General features: G+C 44.1%; 1 protein-coding gene across 1 annotated transcript in view; it reads right to left on the bottom strand.

Annotated features, from left to right (window-relative positions):
- LOC145355270 (endothelial lipase-like) overlaps positions 1-8,850 on the bottom strand; it is a 40,501-nt gene extending 31,651 nt beyond the window's left edge. The window contains exon 1 of the mRNA XM_080207205.1: positions 8,536-8,850. Coding sequence (XP_080063331.1) covers positions 8,536-8,632 — 97 coding nt within the window. The 5' untranslated portion in view covers positions 8,633-8,850. The remainder of the gene's footprint in view (positions 1-8,535) is intronic.
- Positions 8,851-17,805: the final 8,955 nt, after the last annotated feature.

The following is a 17,805-nucleotide window of genomic DNA, read 5'->3' as shown; positions in this document are numbered from 1 at the left end:
TACCTTCAGCCAGAATTAACCCCAGTGTCTGTATTTCAAAACTATCCTATCAACCCTTCCTACTTACATGTCCTCTCTGCCCCTTATATTGAAACTAGACACTGGAGTAGGCCATTCAGCTTTTCATGCCTGCTCTGCCATTCATTTTGAGGGACGTAAAGGTGCATTGTTCCAATGGACCACTGCTTTTGCAAATTAACCTGGGTTCTCAACTCGATACTGGCAAGCACCATCACAGAATGAAAGAAGCCAATACCATGATACTGTATATACAAAAAAAAGTTTTACTTTTGTCATGAAGATATCAAGGTTGGAATGCACTGTTTGATATGGAACTATTAAAACCATAGAAAAGTTACAGCACAGAAGGAGGCTATTTGGTCCCTCTTGTCCATGCCAAACCGAGGACTCTCAGGTAATTCTCTAATCCCACCCTCCTGCACCCTGCCCTTAGCCCTGTAGTTTCCAGCACTTAAGGTGCAGATCTAGTTTTTTCTTATATAAAGAGTTTAGGGTCTCTGCCTTCATCACCAACTCAGGCAATAAATTCCAGACACCTTTTGAATAAAAAGTTCTTCCTCAAGTCCCCTCTACACCTACTGCCAGTTATCTTGAATCTATGTCCCCCGGTTCTAGAATTCTCCACCAAGTTTATACTGTCCATTCTGTCTGTTACCCTCAATTTTGCACACTTCTATCAAGTGACCCCTCAGCCTTCTTTGTTTCATAGAAAATAACCCCAACCTATCCACTCTCTCTTCATAGCTACACTTTTCAAGCCCGGGCAACATTCTTGCATACCTCCTCTGCACTCTCAAGAGCAAGTTCTAGATTTAAATTAATTAATATCAGCCCGCAAAAAAGCTGTAATTTACTGCTCATTCAAAGGTTAAGGGGGGAAAATTAAACTAGGATTCTTGCCCTCCATTGTTATTTAACAACTTTTGCTGGAAAGTTCACATATCAGGGTATTGGGAAAAAGACAGAATCCAGCATGACTGTGCTTCCTCACAAGGTCAGATGGTATTCAGACACTCTTCCCAATTCATACAGTAAGAATTTCCACTTGGGTCAATGGTAGAGGGCAGCCATTCCCATAGGAAACTGACTGTAGTAAGAATCAGTGTGTTGCTGAGAGATAGCTAGATTGTTTGGCAACTATAATTAGAGTTTTGCTTGTCCAGGAAATCAGGGGCAGGCTGTGTATACAGTGAGTCGAAGTGTGGAGTTCATTGTTACTACCTGGGAAACTCGATGCTGCATTACTATGACAAGGAGGATCTGTTTGGATTCTCACAAGTAGATGTCAGAGCAGGCACAAGCACATGTTTAAACTGGCAGCCAATTCAGTTCCAGAAGGTATTATTTAAAGCAACATTATCATCTGGTAAATTATCTCGCAAGCCCAGTGTATGATTTGAGTTATTCCATTTCCAAGCATCCACAACCATCCAGTGATTCACAATTTACTCATAGCATTATTTCCCATATTTTAATATTACAAACTACCTGATTCACATAGAGGGTAACTAGTGCCTTCTTGAGAAAGGGCTATTTAGAATTTTGATTTCCTGAAAGCTACCCTGATGTCTCATTGTGCGACTTAGCTTCAGAACAGTAAGATCTCAGATTTTGCTGACTGGCTAGAATTGATATCAGCAAGTGAGCGTTAGAGCTGTCTCTCTCTAGGTCTGGGAAGAAGTAACCTGGATTCTGCAACTGGCCACCAGGACTGACTCCCTGCATTGGTAGTCTATACATGTCGCTAACAGGTCAGTCAGTTTCTGCTCTGAGGTCTTGCAAAGTTACCAGATTCAGCTAGCACACCCAGTGATGGCCCACATTCAGAAAATGGCCACGCGGGATAAATATTACAACAATATGCACATAACCAGCACCACTGACAAAAAAAACCCAAGACATTTTTCAGAAGTGCAGTCAGACAAAAAGTGACAGCAAGCCAGAGAAGGAGGCATCAGAACAAAAGCTACAAAGGAGTAGATTTTAGGGAGCACCTTAAAGGAGAATCACACTATCGGAAGGACGTGATGGCACTGGAGAGGGTGCAGAGGAGATTTACCAGGATGGAAAGTTTCAACTCTGAGGAAAGACTGGTTAGGTTGGATTTGTTTTCTCTGGGTCAGAGAAGGCTGAGGTTGAAGCTGATAGAAGTATACAAAATTATAAGAGGCATAGATAGGGTAGATCATAAGAATCACTACCCCTATGGTAAAGCCGTCTGAGACCAGAGGAGACAGATTTAAAGTGAAGAGGAAATAGTATAATGGGGATCTGAGGAAAATAGTTTTCAACCTTTCTATCCATCCATCCATACCCTTCATTATCTTATACACCTCAATCAGGTGCCCCCTCAGCCCTCTCTGCTCCAAGGGGAAAAACCCCCACCTCTCCGGTCTCTCTTAATAACTTAAGCATTCCAGCCCAGGCAACATCCTGCACTTTCCTCATTTCCTCCTCTGCACTTTCTCTAGTGCAATCACTTCCTATAGTGTGGCAACTAGAACTGCTTACAGGACTCCAGCTGTGTCTTAACCAGTATTTTATACAGCTCCATCATAACCTCTCTGCTCTTATATTTAGTGACTCAGTTAATAAAGGCAAGTATCCAATTCGCCTTCTTAACCACCTGTTCTGTCCTGCTGTCTTCAGAGATCTATGGACATACACACCAAGGTCCCTCTGATCCTCTGTACTTCCTAGGGTCTGATCATTCATTGTATATTCCCTAGCCTTGTTAATCCTCTCACAATGCATTACCTCACACTTTCCAGGGTTAAATTCCATTTTTTACTGTTCTGCCTATATCATCATGTAATCTAAGGCTTGGCTCCCCACTGTTTAACACATCATGAACTTTTGTGTCACCTGCAGACTTGCCTACATTCACATCCAGATCATCAATGTACACTACAAACAACAAGGAACACAGATCCCTGCAAACTGAACACAGGCTTCCAGTCACAAAAACAATCTTTGACTATCAACCTCTGCCTCCTACCACTAAGCCAATTTTGGATCCAGTTTGCCAAATTGCCCTAGATCCCATGGGCACTTCTTTATCAGTCCCCCATATGGGACCTTGTCAAACACCTGTAGACTACATGAACTGCATTATCCTCATCTATATGCCTCGACCCCCTCCTCGAAAAATTCAATCAAATTTGTAAGACATGATCTCCCTTCGACAAAACTATGCTGACTATCCTTGACTAATCCTTGCCTTCCCAAGTGGAGGTTAATTCTGTCACTCAGAATTTTTTCCAATAATTTCCCTACCACTGAAGTTAGACTCACTAGCTTATAAATTCCTGGTTTTCCCTACTTCCCTTCCTGAATAATGGTACCGTTATTGACCCTGCATCTCTAAGCATGCATCACTCTTTGAACATAAGAACATAAGGACATAAGAAATAGGAGCAGGAGTAGGCCATCTAGCCCTGCTCCTATTTCTTATGTTTGTATCCTACAGAACTCACTCTCTTACTTTCTGCTTAGTATTTACAGATTGGCAGAAGACCTTTGAGTTCTCTTTTATGCTGACTATCTTTTAATTCTCAGATTCTCTCCTTGCCAATTTTATTTTCTTCTTCACCTTCCATCTTAACCTATTATATGTGATCTGGTTCTCACTTAAAATATTCTTCCGATATATATCATAAAACCTCTGTTTTTCATTTCATCCTAATCTAGCTTCCTTATCGTCCAAGGAGACTTCTTTTCTGTTCCTTCTTATTTTAACCCTTCTTGGAAAGTACGTAGCTTGCACCTGAAGCATCTCTTCAAGCATTGTTCTGTTACAATTCTTTTCCTATCAGTCTTTGTTCCATTTTGTCTGGGCTATAGGTCTTAAAGAGGTATGCCATCAGAATTTTTTTTTAATTCATTCAGAGATATGGGGTCACTGGCTGGGACAGCATTTATTGTCCATCCCTAACTGAGCAACTTGCTGGGCCATTTCAGAGAGCATTTAAGAGCTAACCACATTGCTGTGGGCATGGAGTCACATGTAGGCCAGACCAGGACACTAGATTTCCTTCCCATATAGGTATTTGTGAACCAGATGGTTTTTTTACGACAATAAACAATCATTACACTTTTAATTCCAAATTTTTATTGAATTCAAATTTCACCATCTGCCGAGGTGGGATTCAAACCATATTCCCCAGAGTCTCAAGATTACTAGCCCCTGATAATATCATCAAACTACTATCACCTCCTGTAGATCTATTCTATATGACCTGGTTCTCACTTAAGATATTCTTCCAACATGTATCATACAACCTCTTTTTCATTTTGTCTTAATCTGTCTTCCTCATCATCCAAGGAGTCCTGCTTTCTGTTCCTCTATATTTTCATCCTTCTTGGAAAGTACTTAGCTTATACTTAACCACAAGTTTTCACAATATACATTAACAATTTGGAAGAAGGACCTGAAGGCACTGTTACTAAGTTTTCAGATGATGCAAAGATACATAGAGGGACAGATAGTATTGAGGAAGCAGGGTGGGGGGCTGCAGAAGAACTTGGACAAGTTAGGAGAGTGGGCAAAGAAGTGGCAGATCGAATACAATGTGGAAAAATGTGAGGTTATGCACTTTGAAAGGAGGAATGGAGGCACAGACAATTTTCTAAATGGGGAAATGCTTACAAATCAGGAACACAAAGGGATTTGGGAGTCCTTGTTCAAGATTCCCATAAGGTCAATGTGCAGGTTCAATCTGCAGTTAGGAAGGCAAATGTAATATTGGCATTCATGTCGAGAGGGCAAGAACACAAGAGTAGGGATGCACTTCTGAGGCTGTGTAAAGCTCTGGTCAGGTCCCATTTGGAGTATTGTGAGTAGTTTTGGGCCCCATATCTAAAGAAGAATGTGCTGGCCTTGGAAAAGGTTTGGAGGAGGTTCACAAGAATGATCTATGGAATGAAAAGTTTCTGGGTCTGTATTGCTTGGCGTTTAGAAGGATGAGGGGGTATCTTATTGAAACTTACAGGACACTGCAAAGCCTAGATAGAGTGGTTATGGAGAGGTTGTTTCCACTGGTAGGAAAAACTAGAACGAGAGGACAACTTCAGGCTAAAGGGACAATTTTTTAAAACACAGATAAGGAGGAATTTCTTCAGCCAGAGAGTGGTGAATCTGTGGAACACTTTGCCACAGAACATTGTGGAGGCCAGGTCATTGAGTGTCTTTATGATAGAGGTAGATAGGTTCTTGATTAATAAAGGGATCGGGGTTATGGGGAAACGGCAGGAGAATAGGGATGCGAAAATTATCAGCCATGATTGAATGACGGAGCTGAGGGGCCTAATTTTGCTCTTATATCTTATGGTCTTGTGATCTTATAGCTAAATACTAAAGGACTACATTAGAGTTTTTTTTAGAGGATTTGAGGTCTGGTTGTTCAGGACCATGGAGCAGTTTTTTGCAATCTACTCAGCTTCCCAGAATATTACATGCTGGTTAAACATTAAGGTGAGGGAGCAATGGCCTCAGCTCTGAAGATGAGCTCAGTTTGGACTTTAAGCTGTAAAAGTTTCATTGAGACTTTTGCGTTGGTTAAAAGTGGAATCTTAAAAATGTTATGGATGATCAGGTTTCAAACTTCCCAGCTGATCTTGCTGGTAGAATGGTTTAACATTAAATTCAGTGCCTGGAATATTGTTAGAGTTGAACCAGCTTTTCTGGTGTGTGACAAATTCCTAAGCATCCAGTGTGGTGGTTGGACTACACGCACACATTGGAAACATAGTGCCTCGGATACTGGACTGGGCTACTCCAAGCACCTCCCAGACAATTTCAAATTACAGCTGAAACGATCAAATTCAGCTCCTTAAACTGATTGCTGGGGCTTTTTCCTCATATTGGCCTGCTCCAGCATCAGACTGGCTACATGAACAGTACCCTTTAAAGAGCTAATCTGCCACTGACAACTTAGGTTGAGCCAACATCTATTTGCTTTTGGATTGTTTTCTGACTATGCAAGCTTCATTCCGCCCGCTGAGGGGATTATTCTCTAGGCTTTTTCCAATATTTTGGCTGCCTTCTCAACAGTTTTACTGCCGTTATGTGTAGACCTTTGGGCTGGAGGAGGAGGGGGGAACAACATGAAAAAGAGGAGAGAGCAGAAGTTTCTGTTAACTGTTGTATCCAACAGTTAACAGAAACAATGACACTATTCCAGAACAAGGTTTTGGAGAAAGCTGGTTTATTTCTCCCAATATTCCATGAAGTTTTTCCCCAGTGGCTACAGTTTGGGAAGTGTAAGATTGCTGAATTTCCATTGAGGACACCTTGGATGGCTGTGACCTTGAGAAAGTGACGACCTTGAAGGCTTGACTGCAACATTTGCACATGACTCAGGACATGTCTGATCCAGCTAGCTGTATGGACTAACAAGGGCAGAGTGGTGGGGGTCACAGCTGTGCTTGTCCTGAGAGGAAACAGCGGCTGCCTCATTCACGAAGCTAACACCACTCTCGGTTCTAGAGTGTGGGACTGATACGACATACTGGGCGCCCTTGTCAATGCGCCCATCCATCCCCACTCCACCCAAGATGGCAGCTGCCTGAGTTTCCATGACAGCAGTGTTAGCTACCATGGAAGTGGTCACAGCTTTCAGCCTGGTACTACCACTGTTGTGCCGTGGGGCTGAGCACTTGGCCCATATTGGCAGAAGGTTTTGTATAAATTGGGGTGGTCCCATACCCTAGCCCGCTGTGTGCAAGCTTATTGACACATTATCCATTTTCCTGACTTATGCCCATCAGATTATTTTTCTCCTTTATTTTTGGCAGGCGCACTGGGCTGTTCTGGATTTCTGTAGTCGGCTGAGTCCTATGCAGCGGAGTTGGTGTGCAATTTTGTTCTATGCCCAGTTGACATGTGACATTACAGAGCTCTGTCCCAGCCCCGGTGCACTTGTGATGCACTTTGAGAAGATCACTCCACTAGCCTCACCTTCTCTGAACTCCAAGGTCGTAAACCTACTGGGGGACAATCAGGGGCGATTGGCTTTAGTAAGCAGAGGGGTGGCAGCGAGGAGGGAGGAAAAAGTTCGAGAGATGGAATGGGAGTTTGGATATTTATCACATTGTGGGAAAGAAGGTTAAAGATCGCGGTGAAAGAGGCGGGAAGCTGTTCAAAAGGGAGGCAGTCCTGGGAACCACCGCTGACCGGCATGAAATTTAACTCAGAATCCCAATATCAAACCGAACTGCCCGACCTCTCCAGAGCAGGAGACTGATACTGTCACCTTGCAAGCTGCCACAATAAAGCATTGTTAAACCCCTATCAAACCTTCACCCTACATCATGGGGGTGCGTTTGAAGTTATCTCCAGTATTTAATGTGCCATATAATTGTATTAAAGGAGGAAAGATTTGTTCTTACCGTTTTCAGAATATCCCAAAGCTCTTCACAGCTAATGAAGTACTTTGTGAGAAGTAGTCACTGTTTAAAATCTCTCCTTTGGAAAATTAACTGGTTTACTTGCTGACATTTTCTAACGGTTCCTAAACAATTCCAGTGGGCAACATTTTCAGACTAAGTCTCAAACTGCCAGCCCGATCATTTTCGCCCCAACTCCCCAGTTGTGGGGTTAAGGGGTAGAGTGGGACTGTTGCCGGCACAGGTTCGATGGGCCGAGTGGCCTCCTTCTGTACTGTAGGGATTGTCTGTCAACTCGGCATCTCTCCCTTTTCCCCCATTTTCTTCTCCCTCTCCCACTCGTCAGTTTTCTTTATAAACTTAACTTTTCTAATTTAATGTGAATTATTTCTATAGTTACTTTGTAAATGAGTTGGAGTTTGTTCCATTTGCTGGCCGTCTTATATATATAAAACAAAAACTTAATTTTTGGTTGTACAGTTTCCAAACTTCGATTTAAACCTCAGCCGTTCAGGCATGAGGACAGCAGAGATAAGCAATTAGCAGGAGTTTAATGAGGTGCTGGTGGCGAGTGCCTCTATCTTTCTGGCCAAACTAACCATGTCTGAAAACTAGTGCAACTCAAACATTGCTGTACCTTTTGATAAAGGCGCAGGAAGATATTTTGGAGGAACCTGTTGTTCAGGAAGTATCAGGACATTTCATTTCAAGCACTACCTGTGCAGCAATCCGCCCGCTGTACACCCAGGATCTCTGCTGTGGCAATTTCCAAACTCAAGTATATTAAAGTTCTGAGGCTATGAATGGTGAAACACCCTCCATCCAGGAGAACGCCGTTCAATTCAGGAGGGAAACCTGTTCTTTTTTTTATAACTTTTTTAAATAAAATGATAAATCTGGATAAAAGACCCCAGAATGCGGGACAGGACCCGGGATTGAAAGGAATATATGATATGAAGTGGACTTAGGGTGTACAGAAGATTGGGAGACATGGGGGGGGTTGCAGAAATGTCAAACTCAAGAACTTGAAAAGTTGCTCCAGGAAAAGTTTTCAATGCTGTTGTTGTTCAACCACGGGATTTAAAAATCTGCACGGCACTTAATAATAACTTTAAAATGTATTCTTACCAGCAGTGGCTGCGTCCTTGGAATCTCTCACTGAGAAGCCGATAGATAACAGAGATAGCAGGTTGATACACAACGTGAAGCCAGTCATCGCCTTCATTCAGACACCGCACTAATGTTGGAGTGTGCTTTGCAAAGGTGGCTTCTAAGAGTTTTTTTTGGTACTGTTTAATCAATGCAAAGGAATCAACCCCGACCCCTGAACTGATCCTTTCTTTTAACAAAAAGCTACTTCAACCCCTGCGAGTTGGTTGAAAGCTTCTCCAGCCACCTTGTGACAATTGCTTTGCACACTCAGGTCCCTGCAGCTGGCTTTTTAAGCAGATATTTTCAGTCATCCGACTAATCGGCAGATGGATATTTGGCTAATTTATTCAACTTTAGGTTTTTGCCATTGGTCGAGCCGGGGAGGTGGAGTCTGCATATTGAAGAGGAACTGATATTCAACACCAAATTACTGCGAAAGACCCCCCCCCCCCCCCCCGCCCCGCAATATCCATCGCCGGCTGAGAAACTGGGGGGGCACGGTGGGAAGAGGCACATTCATAATGGTGTAATCCGCTTGAATCACAAGCGCGTCATGTTTCAATACTTTCCACTGCAACTTGGTTCAAAGTTGAATAATTGTATTTTCCAATTACGTTACAGTCTGTGTAGCAGAGACAGATAAAATACCACAATTGGAATGTGCTAGTTTATAACAAAAAAAATCTGATGTAGCCAATGTTCCTCTCGATGCAAAGAAGCGACCTGTGTGATTAACGCAACATTGGGTTGTAATGTGGGGGAAGGGGGGGCGGTGGGGAAGGGTGGAATAAGCTTGTGCAGTCCGTATGAATCCGGGTAGTAGTTAATTTCACACTGTACACTCTGTACAAACCCGTTCAGAAGCCACCTGACCAGCCGACAGGTGCCTAAACAGGTTCCTACCCTGCCCGGCAGGTAATGTGGGAGAGTGAGCACTCCGATACAATTAGTCTCGCTTAGCGGGGGAGTGGAAGATTTATGTGAATGAGTTATTATAGTTCACCGTTTGTAGAATCACCTCGATCAGTCAATGCTATTTGACATTCAGAATGTGGTGGAATTCTCTGAGTAAAGGTGCAAGGTTAACATGAAAGACTTGGACCAGTGACGCTGTGAGTTTTTTTTTATTTTTGGTTGCCCTGATGGATGCCACTGCACACTCGGAATGTCCCACTTCCGTTGCTGCTCCCTGATAAGTTAGCCAACAAATCAAGTGGTATTAAATGTCGGAAGTTGGTCTCAACGTCCAGAGCTGGTTGAGGAGAAGACTCATCCAGGCTTTCCCCATCATCCAGTGATCCTTCTTGCTGGAAAATGTACGGATGGAATCAGGTGAGGTCAGCAGGTCAGAGGCTGCGAATTCTGTGCAGGGTAATTCACCTCCTGACTATCTACAAGGTGCAAGTCGGGAGTGTGATGGAATATTCTCCATTTGCCTGGATGGCTGCAGTTCCAACAACACTCAAGAAGCTCAGCGCCATCCAGGACAAAGCAGCCTGCTTGATCAGCATCCTAACCACCACTTTAAACATTCACTTCCTCCACCAGGTACACACACACACACACACACTGGCAACAAATTGCACAACAGCAACTCAACAAGCCAGGAGTTAACAGCACATTCCAAACCAGCTACCTCTGCCACCAACAACAAGATATGGAGATGCCTGTGTTGGACTGGGGTAAGAACATTAAGAAGTTTCACAACACCAGGTTAAAGTCCAACAGGTTTACTTGCTACCAAATAAACCTGTTGGACTTTAACCTGGTCTTGTGAGACTTCTTACTGTACCACAAACAAGAGCAGCAGACACATGGGAACACTGCCACTTGCAGGCTTGGCTTTAAGTCAAACACCAACATGGAATGATATTTTCTCCTTTCACTGTCATGGAGACAAAATCCTGGAATTCCCTTCCTAACGTGCTATGGTTGTACTGACACAAGATGGACTGTACTGGTTGAATAGGTGGCACAATGTCACATCCTTCTCATGGGCAATTAGGGATGGGCAATAAATGCAATTATGGCATCCTCATCCCAAGACTGCGATGCCTTACCTGGTGGAATAGTTTGCCAACAGTTACTGTCAGTTTAATGAATAAAATGGCCAGTTCTGATTGTCATTACTCCTGGAATCATACAGACAGTGGGCAGCATGGTGGCACAGTGATTAGCACTGCAGCCTCACTACACCAGTGACCTGGGTTTGATTTGTGGCTTGGGTCACTGTTGGTGTGGAGCCTGCACACTCCCCCCACCACCCCGCCCCCCCCCCCCCCCCCCCCCACCCTCCACCCCAGTGTGGGTTTCTTTAGGGTGCTCCTGTTTCCTCCAACAATCTGAAAGATGTGCTGGTTAGCTACATTGGCCATACTAAATTCTCCCTCAGTGTACACAAATAGACACCGGAGTGTGGCGACTGGGAGATTTTCACAGGAACTTCATTGCAGCGTTAATGTAAGCCTACTTGTGACACTAATAAATTTTTAAAAAGACTTAACAAGTCAGCATTTTTAGTAGAGGACAGGAGAAAATTGGGGAAGAAGTGTTAAGCAACATGTATTTATATTCAGTAGCATTTAGAAAAATGTTCCAAGGCGCTTCACAGAGATGTAATCAAACAGAAATGTACACATAGCCAAAGAAAAAGATATTAGAAAGGATTGTTAAATGTTGGCTCGGGTTTGAAGGGTGATCCTAAAGGGGCTGAAACTGGATTCTTTCCTGTAAATGGAGTGACACCCAATGGCCCTGTGATCTCCACAGAAAACATTGCCATCCCTTTGCAGTGTACAATGATATAATTGGGACAATCTACAGTGACAGCTGAAATGATAGATGTTCAGTGAGCTTAAACGGAATGTTTAACATTACAAAGGCATATCTTTATCAGAAGTTTTGAGTAATGAGTACATTCTTAAGAAACAGGTCAGTCAAAAATTATGAATTTCCCAATATTACTTAAGGAACAGAAGAGAGTTAAACTGAAATTGAGTCATAAAGATAAATTCCTTTAATCTGATTCCTATTTAGAGGAAAGCAGTGATACAGTGGTATTGTCACTGGACCAGTAATCCAGAGACCACGGTTCAAATCACACCATGGCACTTGGAGGAAATCGAATTCAGTTTTTAATGACAAATTTAGTAAAAGCCCATCTGGTTCATTAATGTCCTTTAGGGAAGAAAATCTGTCATCTTTACCTGGTTTGGCTTACATTTGACTTCAGGCCCACAGACTTCATTCTCCCTCACGACGCACTAGTTTTTTGGTGCACTGAGTTGGGAGATGCGCATGTCGGCCATTTTGCGGGATTCACGCATGCGTTCCCACAGCCGGACAGGAGGGGCAGTCGGGGCCGTGCTGGAAACTGGTGGGAAGACTAGGTAAGTGATATTAATCTATTTTAAGTCTATTTTAAATAAAAAATCATTGGCCAGCAGGATTAAGAAAAATGCCAAGGCTTTTTATACATATATAAAGAGCAAGAGGGTAACCAGGGAGATGGTTGGCCCACTCGAGATCAGGGGAGAGAATCTATGCATGGAGCTACAGGAAATGGGCGAGGTATTAAATGAGAACTTTGAGTCAGTATTCACCAAAGAGAGGGAGTTGGTGGATGATGAATCTGGGAAAGGCTGTGTAGATAGTTTGAGTCATGTTGAGATCAAAAAGGAGGACGTATTGGTGTTCTTGAGAAACGTTAAGGTAGACACAAGGCCCCAGGGCTTGATGAGATATATCTCAAAATACTGAGAGAGGAAAGGGAGGAAATTGCTGGGACCTTGAGAGAAATCTTTGTATCCTCACTGGCTACGGGGAGATCATGACCTGGAGTTGCCGTTATTGGACTGGGTCATAGAAGACAGAGGGTAGCAGTGGAAGGGTGTGATTCTGAATTGAGGGTTGTGACAAGTGACATTTCTCAGGGATCAGTGTTCGGACCTTTGCTGTTTGTGATATATATAAATGATTTGGAGGAAAATGTAATGGGTTTGATTAGTAAGTTTGCAGACGACACAAAGATTGGTGGATTTGCGGAAAGCAATGAGGACCATCACAGGATGCAGCAGGATATAGATCGGTTGGAGGCTTGGGCAGAATGATGGCAGCTGGGTTTAATCCAGACAAATATGAAGATCTAATACAGATAGGAAATATACAGTAAGTGGCAGAACCCTTAAGAGTATTGATAGGCGAGGGATCTGGGTACACAGATACACACGTTACCGAAAGTGGCAATGCAGACGGAGAAGGTAGTCAAGAAGGCATAAGGCATGTTTGCCTTCATCGATCGAGCCATTGAGTTTAAAAATTGGCAAGTCATGTTGCAGCTTTATAGAACTTTAGTTAGGCTGCACTTGGAATATAGTGTTCAATTCTGGTCGCCACTCTGTCAGAAGGATATGGAGGCTTTGGAGAGGGTACAGAAAAGATTTACCAGGATGTTGCCTGGTATGGAGGGCATTAGCTATGAGGAGAGGTTGGAGAAACTTAGTTTTTTCTCACTGGAACGACGGAGGTTGAGGGGAGACCTGATAGAAGTCTACAAAAATATGAGGGGCATGGATAGAGTGGATAGTCAGAAGCATTTTCCCAGGGTGGAAGAGTCAATTACTAGGGGGTGCAGGTTTAAGGTGTGAGGAGCAATGTTTAAAGGAGATATACAAAGAAAGTTTTTTACACAGAGGGTGGTGGGTGCTTGGAACTCGCTGCCAGGGAAGGTAGTGGAAGCAGATGCGATAGTAAGTTTTAAGAGGCGTCTGGACAAGTACATTAAATGGTGGGAATAGAGGGATATGGTGCCCAGAAGAGTAGGCGGTTTTAGTTCAGTCGGGTAGCATGGTCGGAGGGCCGAAGGGCTTGCTCCTGTGCTGTAATTTTCTTTAACTCATTGTTAATTCAAATCTAATTGAGTTTTCAGTATTTTGAAGGGAGCTGGTAAAATTGACCCACAATTGACCCTGGGCATGGGCACCCTGGCAGTGTCAGCCTGTGCCCTCTGGCACTGCCCAAGGGGCAAAGTGCCCAAGCCCAGGGTGTAACATGGCAGTGCCCAGCAGGCATCAAGCAATGCCAAGGGGGTGGGGCCCAGAGGGCAGTGCCAAGGGGGTGAGGCCTATTGTGGGTGGGCCTGGGACAATCAGTCAGGGTTGGGCGGGGGGCAAGTCCCACTGCACTGTGCATTGGGATCTGTTGGGACTGGAGGGAGGCCAGTGATCAGGGTGCGTTGGGGGAGGGTGGTGTACGGAGGGGTTCTGCCTCCAGGAGGGGGCCTGCCTCCCATGAGCGGCGTCTGACTCCTGTGGGGGAGGGGTCTGCTGAAGTGGGGTGGGGGATCATCACTGCCGGGGCGGGGGGGGGCTGGAGATTGTGGTGCTCCGGGACGTTGGGGGGGGTCAGGGCTGGCCTGGGAGTGGTTTTCAGGGCGGCGTTCAGGCTGTGTGGATGTCACAAGGGGCAGTATTACGGGGTCCCAAGCTGGCCTGTGATCGGAAGCTGACAGTTCGGGACCACTGCCAATGCACAGAGTTCCGGACTGTCAGACTCTGGCGTGTATAGGCACCCCCCCGCCCCGAGCTTTTAATGATATTCACGATTGTAACCTCTGCATTGCACAGAGTGTGGGAAATTCAGGTCTGAACTCCCAGTGAAAAAACAATTGTGAATCACACCATTTTTCCCATCATAGAAACTCTACAGTGCAGCAAGAGATCATTTGGCCCATCAACTCTACACTGACCACAATCCCACCCAGGCCCTATCCCCATATCCCTACATATTTATCCATCTCTCTAACCTATGCATCTCAGGATACTAAGAAGCAATTTTAGCATGGCCAATCAACCTAACCTGCACATCTTTTGGACTGTGGGAGGAAACCCACACAGATGCAAGGAGAACAAACAGTGACCCAAGCCGGGAATCGAACCCAGGTCCCTGGGGCTGTGAAGCAGCAGTGCTAACCACTGTGCTACCATGCTGCCCTAATTCAGCACTTAAAATATTTTTGGGAGAATAGCCCCCGAGATTAACTCTGAAGTGGTTAGCTAGTCACTCAGTTCAAGCTTCAGTTAGGACAAGGATGGACATCTCATCCGAGGCCTTGCCCATGGTTGTGTAAAATTGCTGGGAGGTTGGAGCAGGTGGAGACCCAAAGGGAATCCCATTCTTCAGTTCTATAATCCCCCGCCTACCTAAAAACCCACTCGGGGACTGGGGGGAGCGTAAAGTTCTGGCCTATCAAATATAGAGAATAGCAGGCATACAATCACAATAGAATTTTTAAAAATGTACTTTTGAAACAAGCATTCCTTTTAAAAAATACGTTATAGTGAGATTGTATCTGAACTTCGAGCTTATTGCAACCTTATTCAAATGCATGTGGTTATTATTAACAGCAGAGAACTCTGAATTGTGTGGTCTCTTTAATAAGGGTTTCTGGAAATGTGAATTTTTGAAAATATATAAATTCATAAGATTGCCAAATGATCAAGTGAAAAGGGTGCAAATTGCCAGCACCACAATTCTAAAAATAAATAGGTTAGTAAAACAGAGTCTAGTTTTCGTTGTTCTCCTTCATCTTGGAGACTTTCTCTCTGCTCTCCGAATCCTCCCACCAAATGGGTCAAGATCAAGAAATCATCACACAAAAAGCAGGAGCAGGAGGATTAGACCATATGACCTGTCCAGTCCAGTCCACCATTCAATGGCTGATCTTGGGTTTTCCACTTTCCTGCTCACTGCCCTTATCCCTCGATTCTCTGAGAGACAAAAAAAGTCTATCCCTCATCCTTAAAAACATATTCTGCCTTTTCTATTTTCACAGCTAATGTGGGTAACTTCACACTTTCTGACATTATACTCATCTGTCATTTTGTTGTCCATTCCCTTAATTTGTCTATATCTTTTTGTAGCCTCTCGTTGTCCTCCCCATAACTTACTTTTCCACCTACCTTGGTATGCTTAGCAAATTTAGATACATTATTCTCTCACTCTTCATCTAACTTATTAAGGTAGATTGTAAGTAGCTGAGACCCCAGCACTATTCCTTGCAGCACTCTACTGCCTACCAGCTTGAAAATGTCCCATTTATGCCCACTCTCTGCTTCCTGTTTGTTAACTAATCTTCTATTCATGCTAATATATTGCCCCTAACTCCATGTGCCTTTACTTTGCCTCTCAACCTTTAACGTGTCATCTTAACCTTTTGAAAATTCAGGTATTCTACATCTACTGGTTCCCCTTCATGTACTCTACTAGTTACAGCTGTGAAATTTATCGAATGGTCTTTCCCTTTAGTAAACCGTGTTGACTTGTTTAAATCATACTGTGCTTTTCTAAGTGCATTGCTGACATTTCTGTACTAATAGAATCCAGCATTTTCTCAACATCTAATGTTAGGCTAGCTGGCCAATATTTCACTCTTTTCTTTCTCCATCCTTTCCTGAAAAGTGATGTAACAGTAGCCAACTTCCAAAGTGATTGAGCTGTTCCCAAATTGAAGGAATTTTGGAAAATCATTGCTGGCACATCCACTATCTCAGCAGATATCTCCTTAGAACCCTGAGCTGTAGACTATCAGGTCCCAAGGTTTTGTTGAATTAAGTTTCTCCAAAGCTTTCCACTCTTCTCAGTTACTATGTTCCTGTCTATATCTGGTATGAAACTTGTATCATCCACTGTGAAAACAGACACAAAATATTTGTTAAATGTCTGTCACTTCCTCATTCCCCATGATAATTTATCCAGTCCCTGTTTCTTTGTTTACTTTAGTTACCAATGTTTCCTTTAGCTACTCTCTTCCTGTTTATATACTTATGAAACAGTGTTTTTATATTTCTGGCTAGTTTACTTTTGTATTATATTTTTATGCCTTTCTATCAATTTTTGGTGGCCCCTCTGCTGGCTTCTATAACCTTCCCATCCTCAGACTTGCTATAGTTTTTGCAACATTGCACCATCCCTCCATTCATCAGCAGCAGTTAAGCTCCTGTCCCCCCCATGCCAACACAGGCCATTAGCGGCATTGAGGCCCTCCCAATGAACCTTGTCACAACCCCCCTCCATGGTTCACTTTGCCTGCTATCCACCCCCCCCCCCCCAACATGCTGGTCTCCCCTTTCCTCCTCCCCCACTCCCCCACCCCCACCGCCAATCACTCCAGTGCCGGTCTCCCCCCACACCCCCACCCCCGCCCTCTGCTGATCACTCTCTGTGCCTGTCTCCCCATTCTCTGCTGATCACCATCCCCCTTGCATAGCCTACCCGCTGATCATCCCACAGCTTGCAGAGCTGCCCCTATTGCAGAACTCCCTGTTACCTTCCCCGGCAGAGCTCCCCCTCCCTGAAGAACTCCCCTCACTGCAGAGCTTCCCTTTTGCCTCCTCTGAGTCCTACCCCTTTGGCACTGCCATGGCATAGTTATGGTGCCTGGTGGGCAGTGCATTGTGCCTGGTGGGCAGTGTCAGGTTTTCTAGTGGTCACTGCTGTGCAGGCAATGTCTAATGGGCATTGCCCAGCCATACCCTGACCACCAATGGCTTCAAAGGCCTCTGATCTCCACAGAGAGGCCACCACATTTGGTCTCCGCTGATGGACATGAGGACATACCAGTGTGGAGGTAAGTGTGCCCAGGCGACACCTTTCTGGGCGTGAATCTGATCTTACCAGCGAAACAGCACTGGGAAGATTGCAATGAAAAATCGCTTTGCGTCTTATAATAAAATTGCGTGCTTTTGTTGAAAATTGCGAATTGTTTCTTTAAATGTTTTCCAGTGGCCATTGACCTCCATACCTTTTAGTTCATTTGCACAATTAATCCTAACCAGTTCTCTGCTCATATCTATGTAATTGGCTTAGTTTAAGTTTATGATTTTTATTTGCGGGAATGCTAGGGTTAATTCTCCCAAAACACTGCACCACTCTAGCATCTTCTGGGACACCTAGACAACAAAGGCACTTACCATACTCCTCATACTCCACTGACTGTGTAGCCAAATTCCCCTCCAACTCGATCTTCAAGTTTCATGGTGACACCACCGTAATGGGTCGCATCTCAAACAATGAAGAGACAGAGTAAAGGAAAGAGAAAGAGAATCTGATGAACTGGTACAACAACAATAATTTCTCCCTCAATGTCAACAAAACGAAGGAGATTATCCTCAACTTCAGGAAGCCTAGTGGAGGGCATGTTCCTGTCTACATCAATGGGGATGAAGTAGAAAAGGTCAAGAGCTTCAG

Source organism: Carcharhinus amblyrhynchos, chromosome 1 (assembly GCF_965287045.1).
Source record: "Carcharhinus amblyrhynchos chromosome 1, sCarAmb.v2.hapA, whole genome shotgun sequence".
In the NCBI taxonomy this organism is placed as follows: domain Eukaryota; kingdom Metazoa; phylum Chordata; class Chondrichthyes; order Carcharhiniformes; family Carcharhinidae; genus Carcharhinus; species Carcharhinus amblyrhynchos.
Note: the sequence above shows the minus strand (reverse complement) of the source record. Positions and strands in the feature narration are given on the sequence as shown.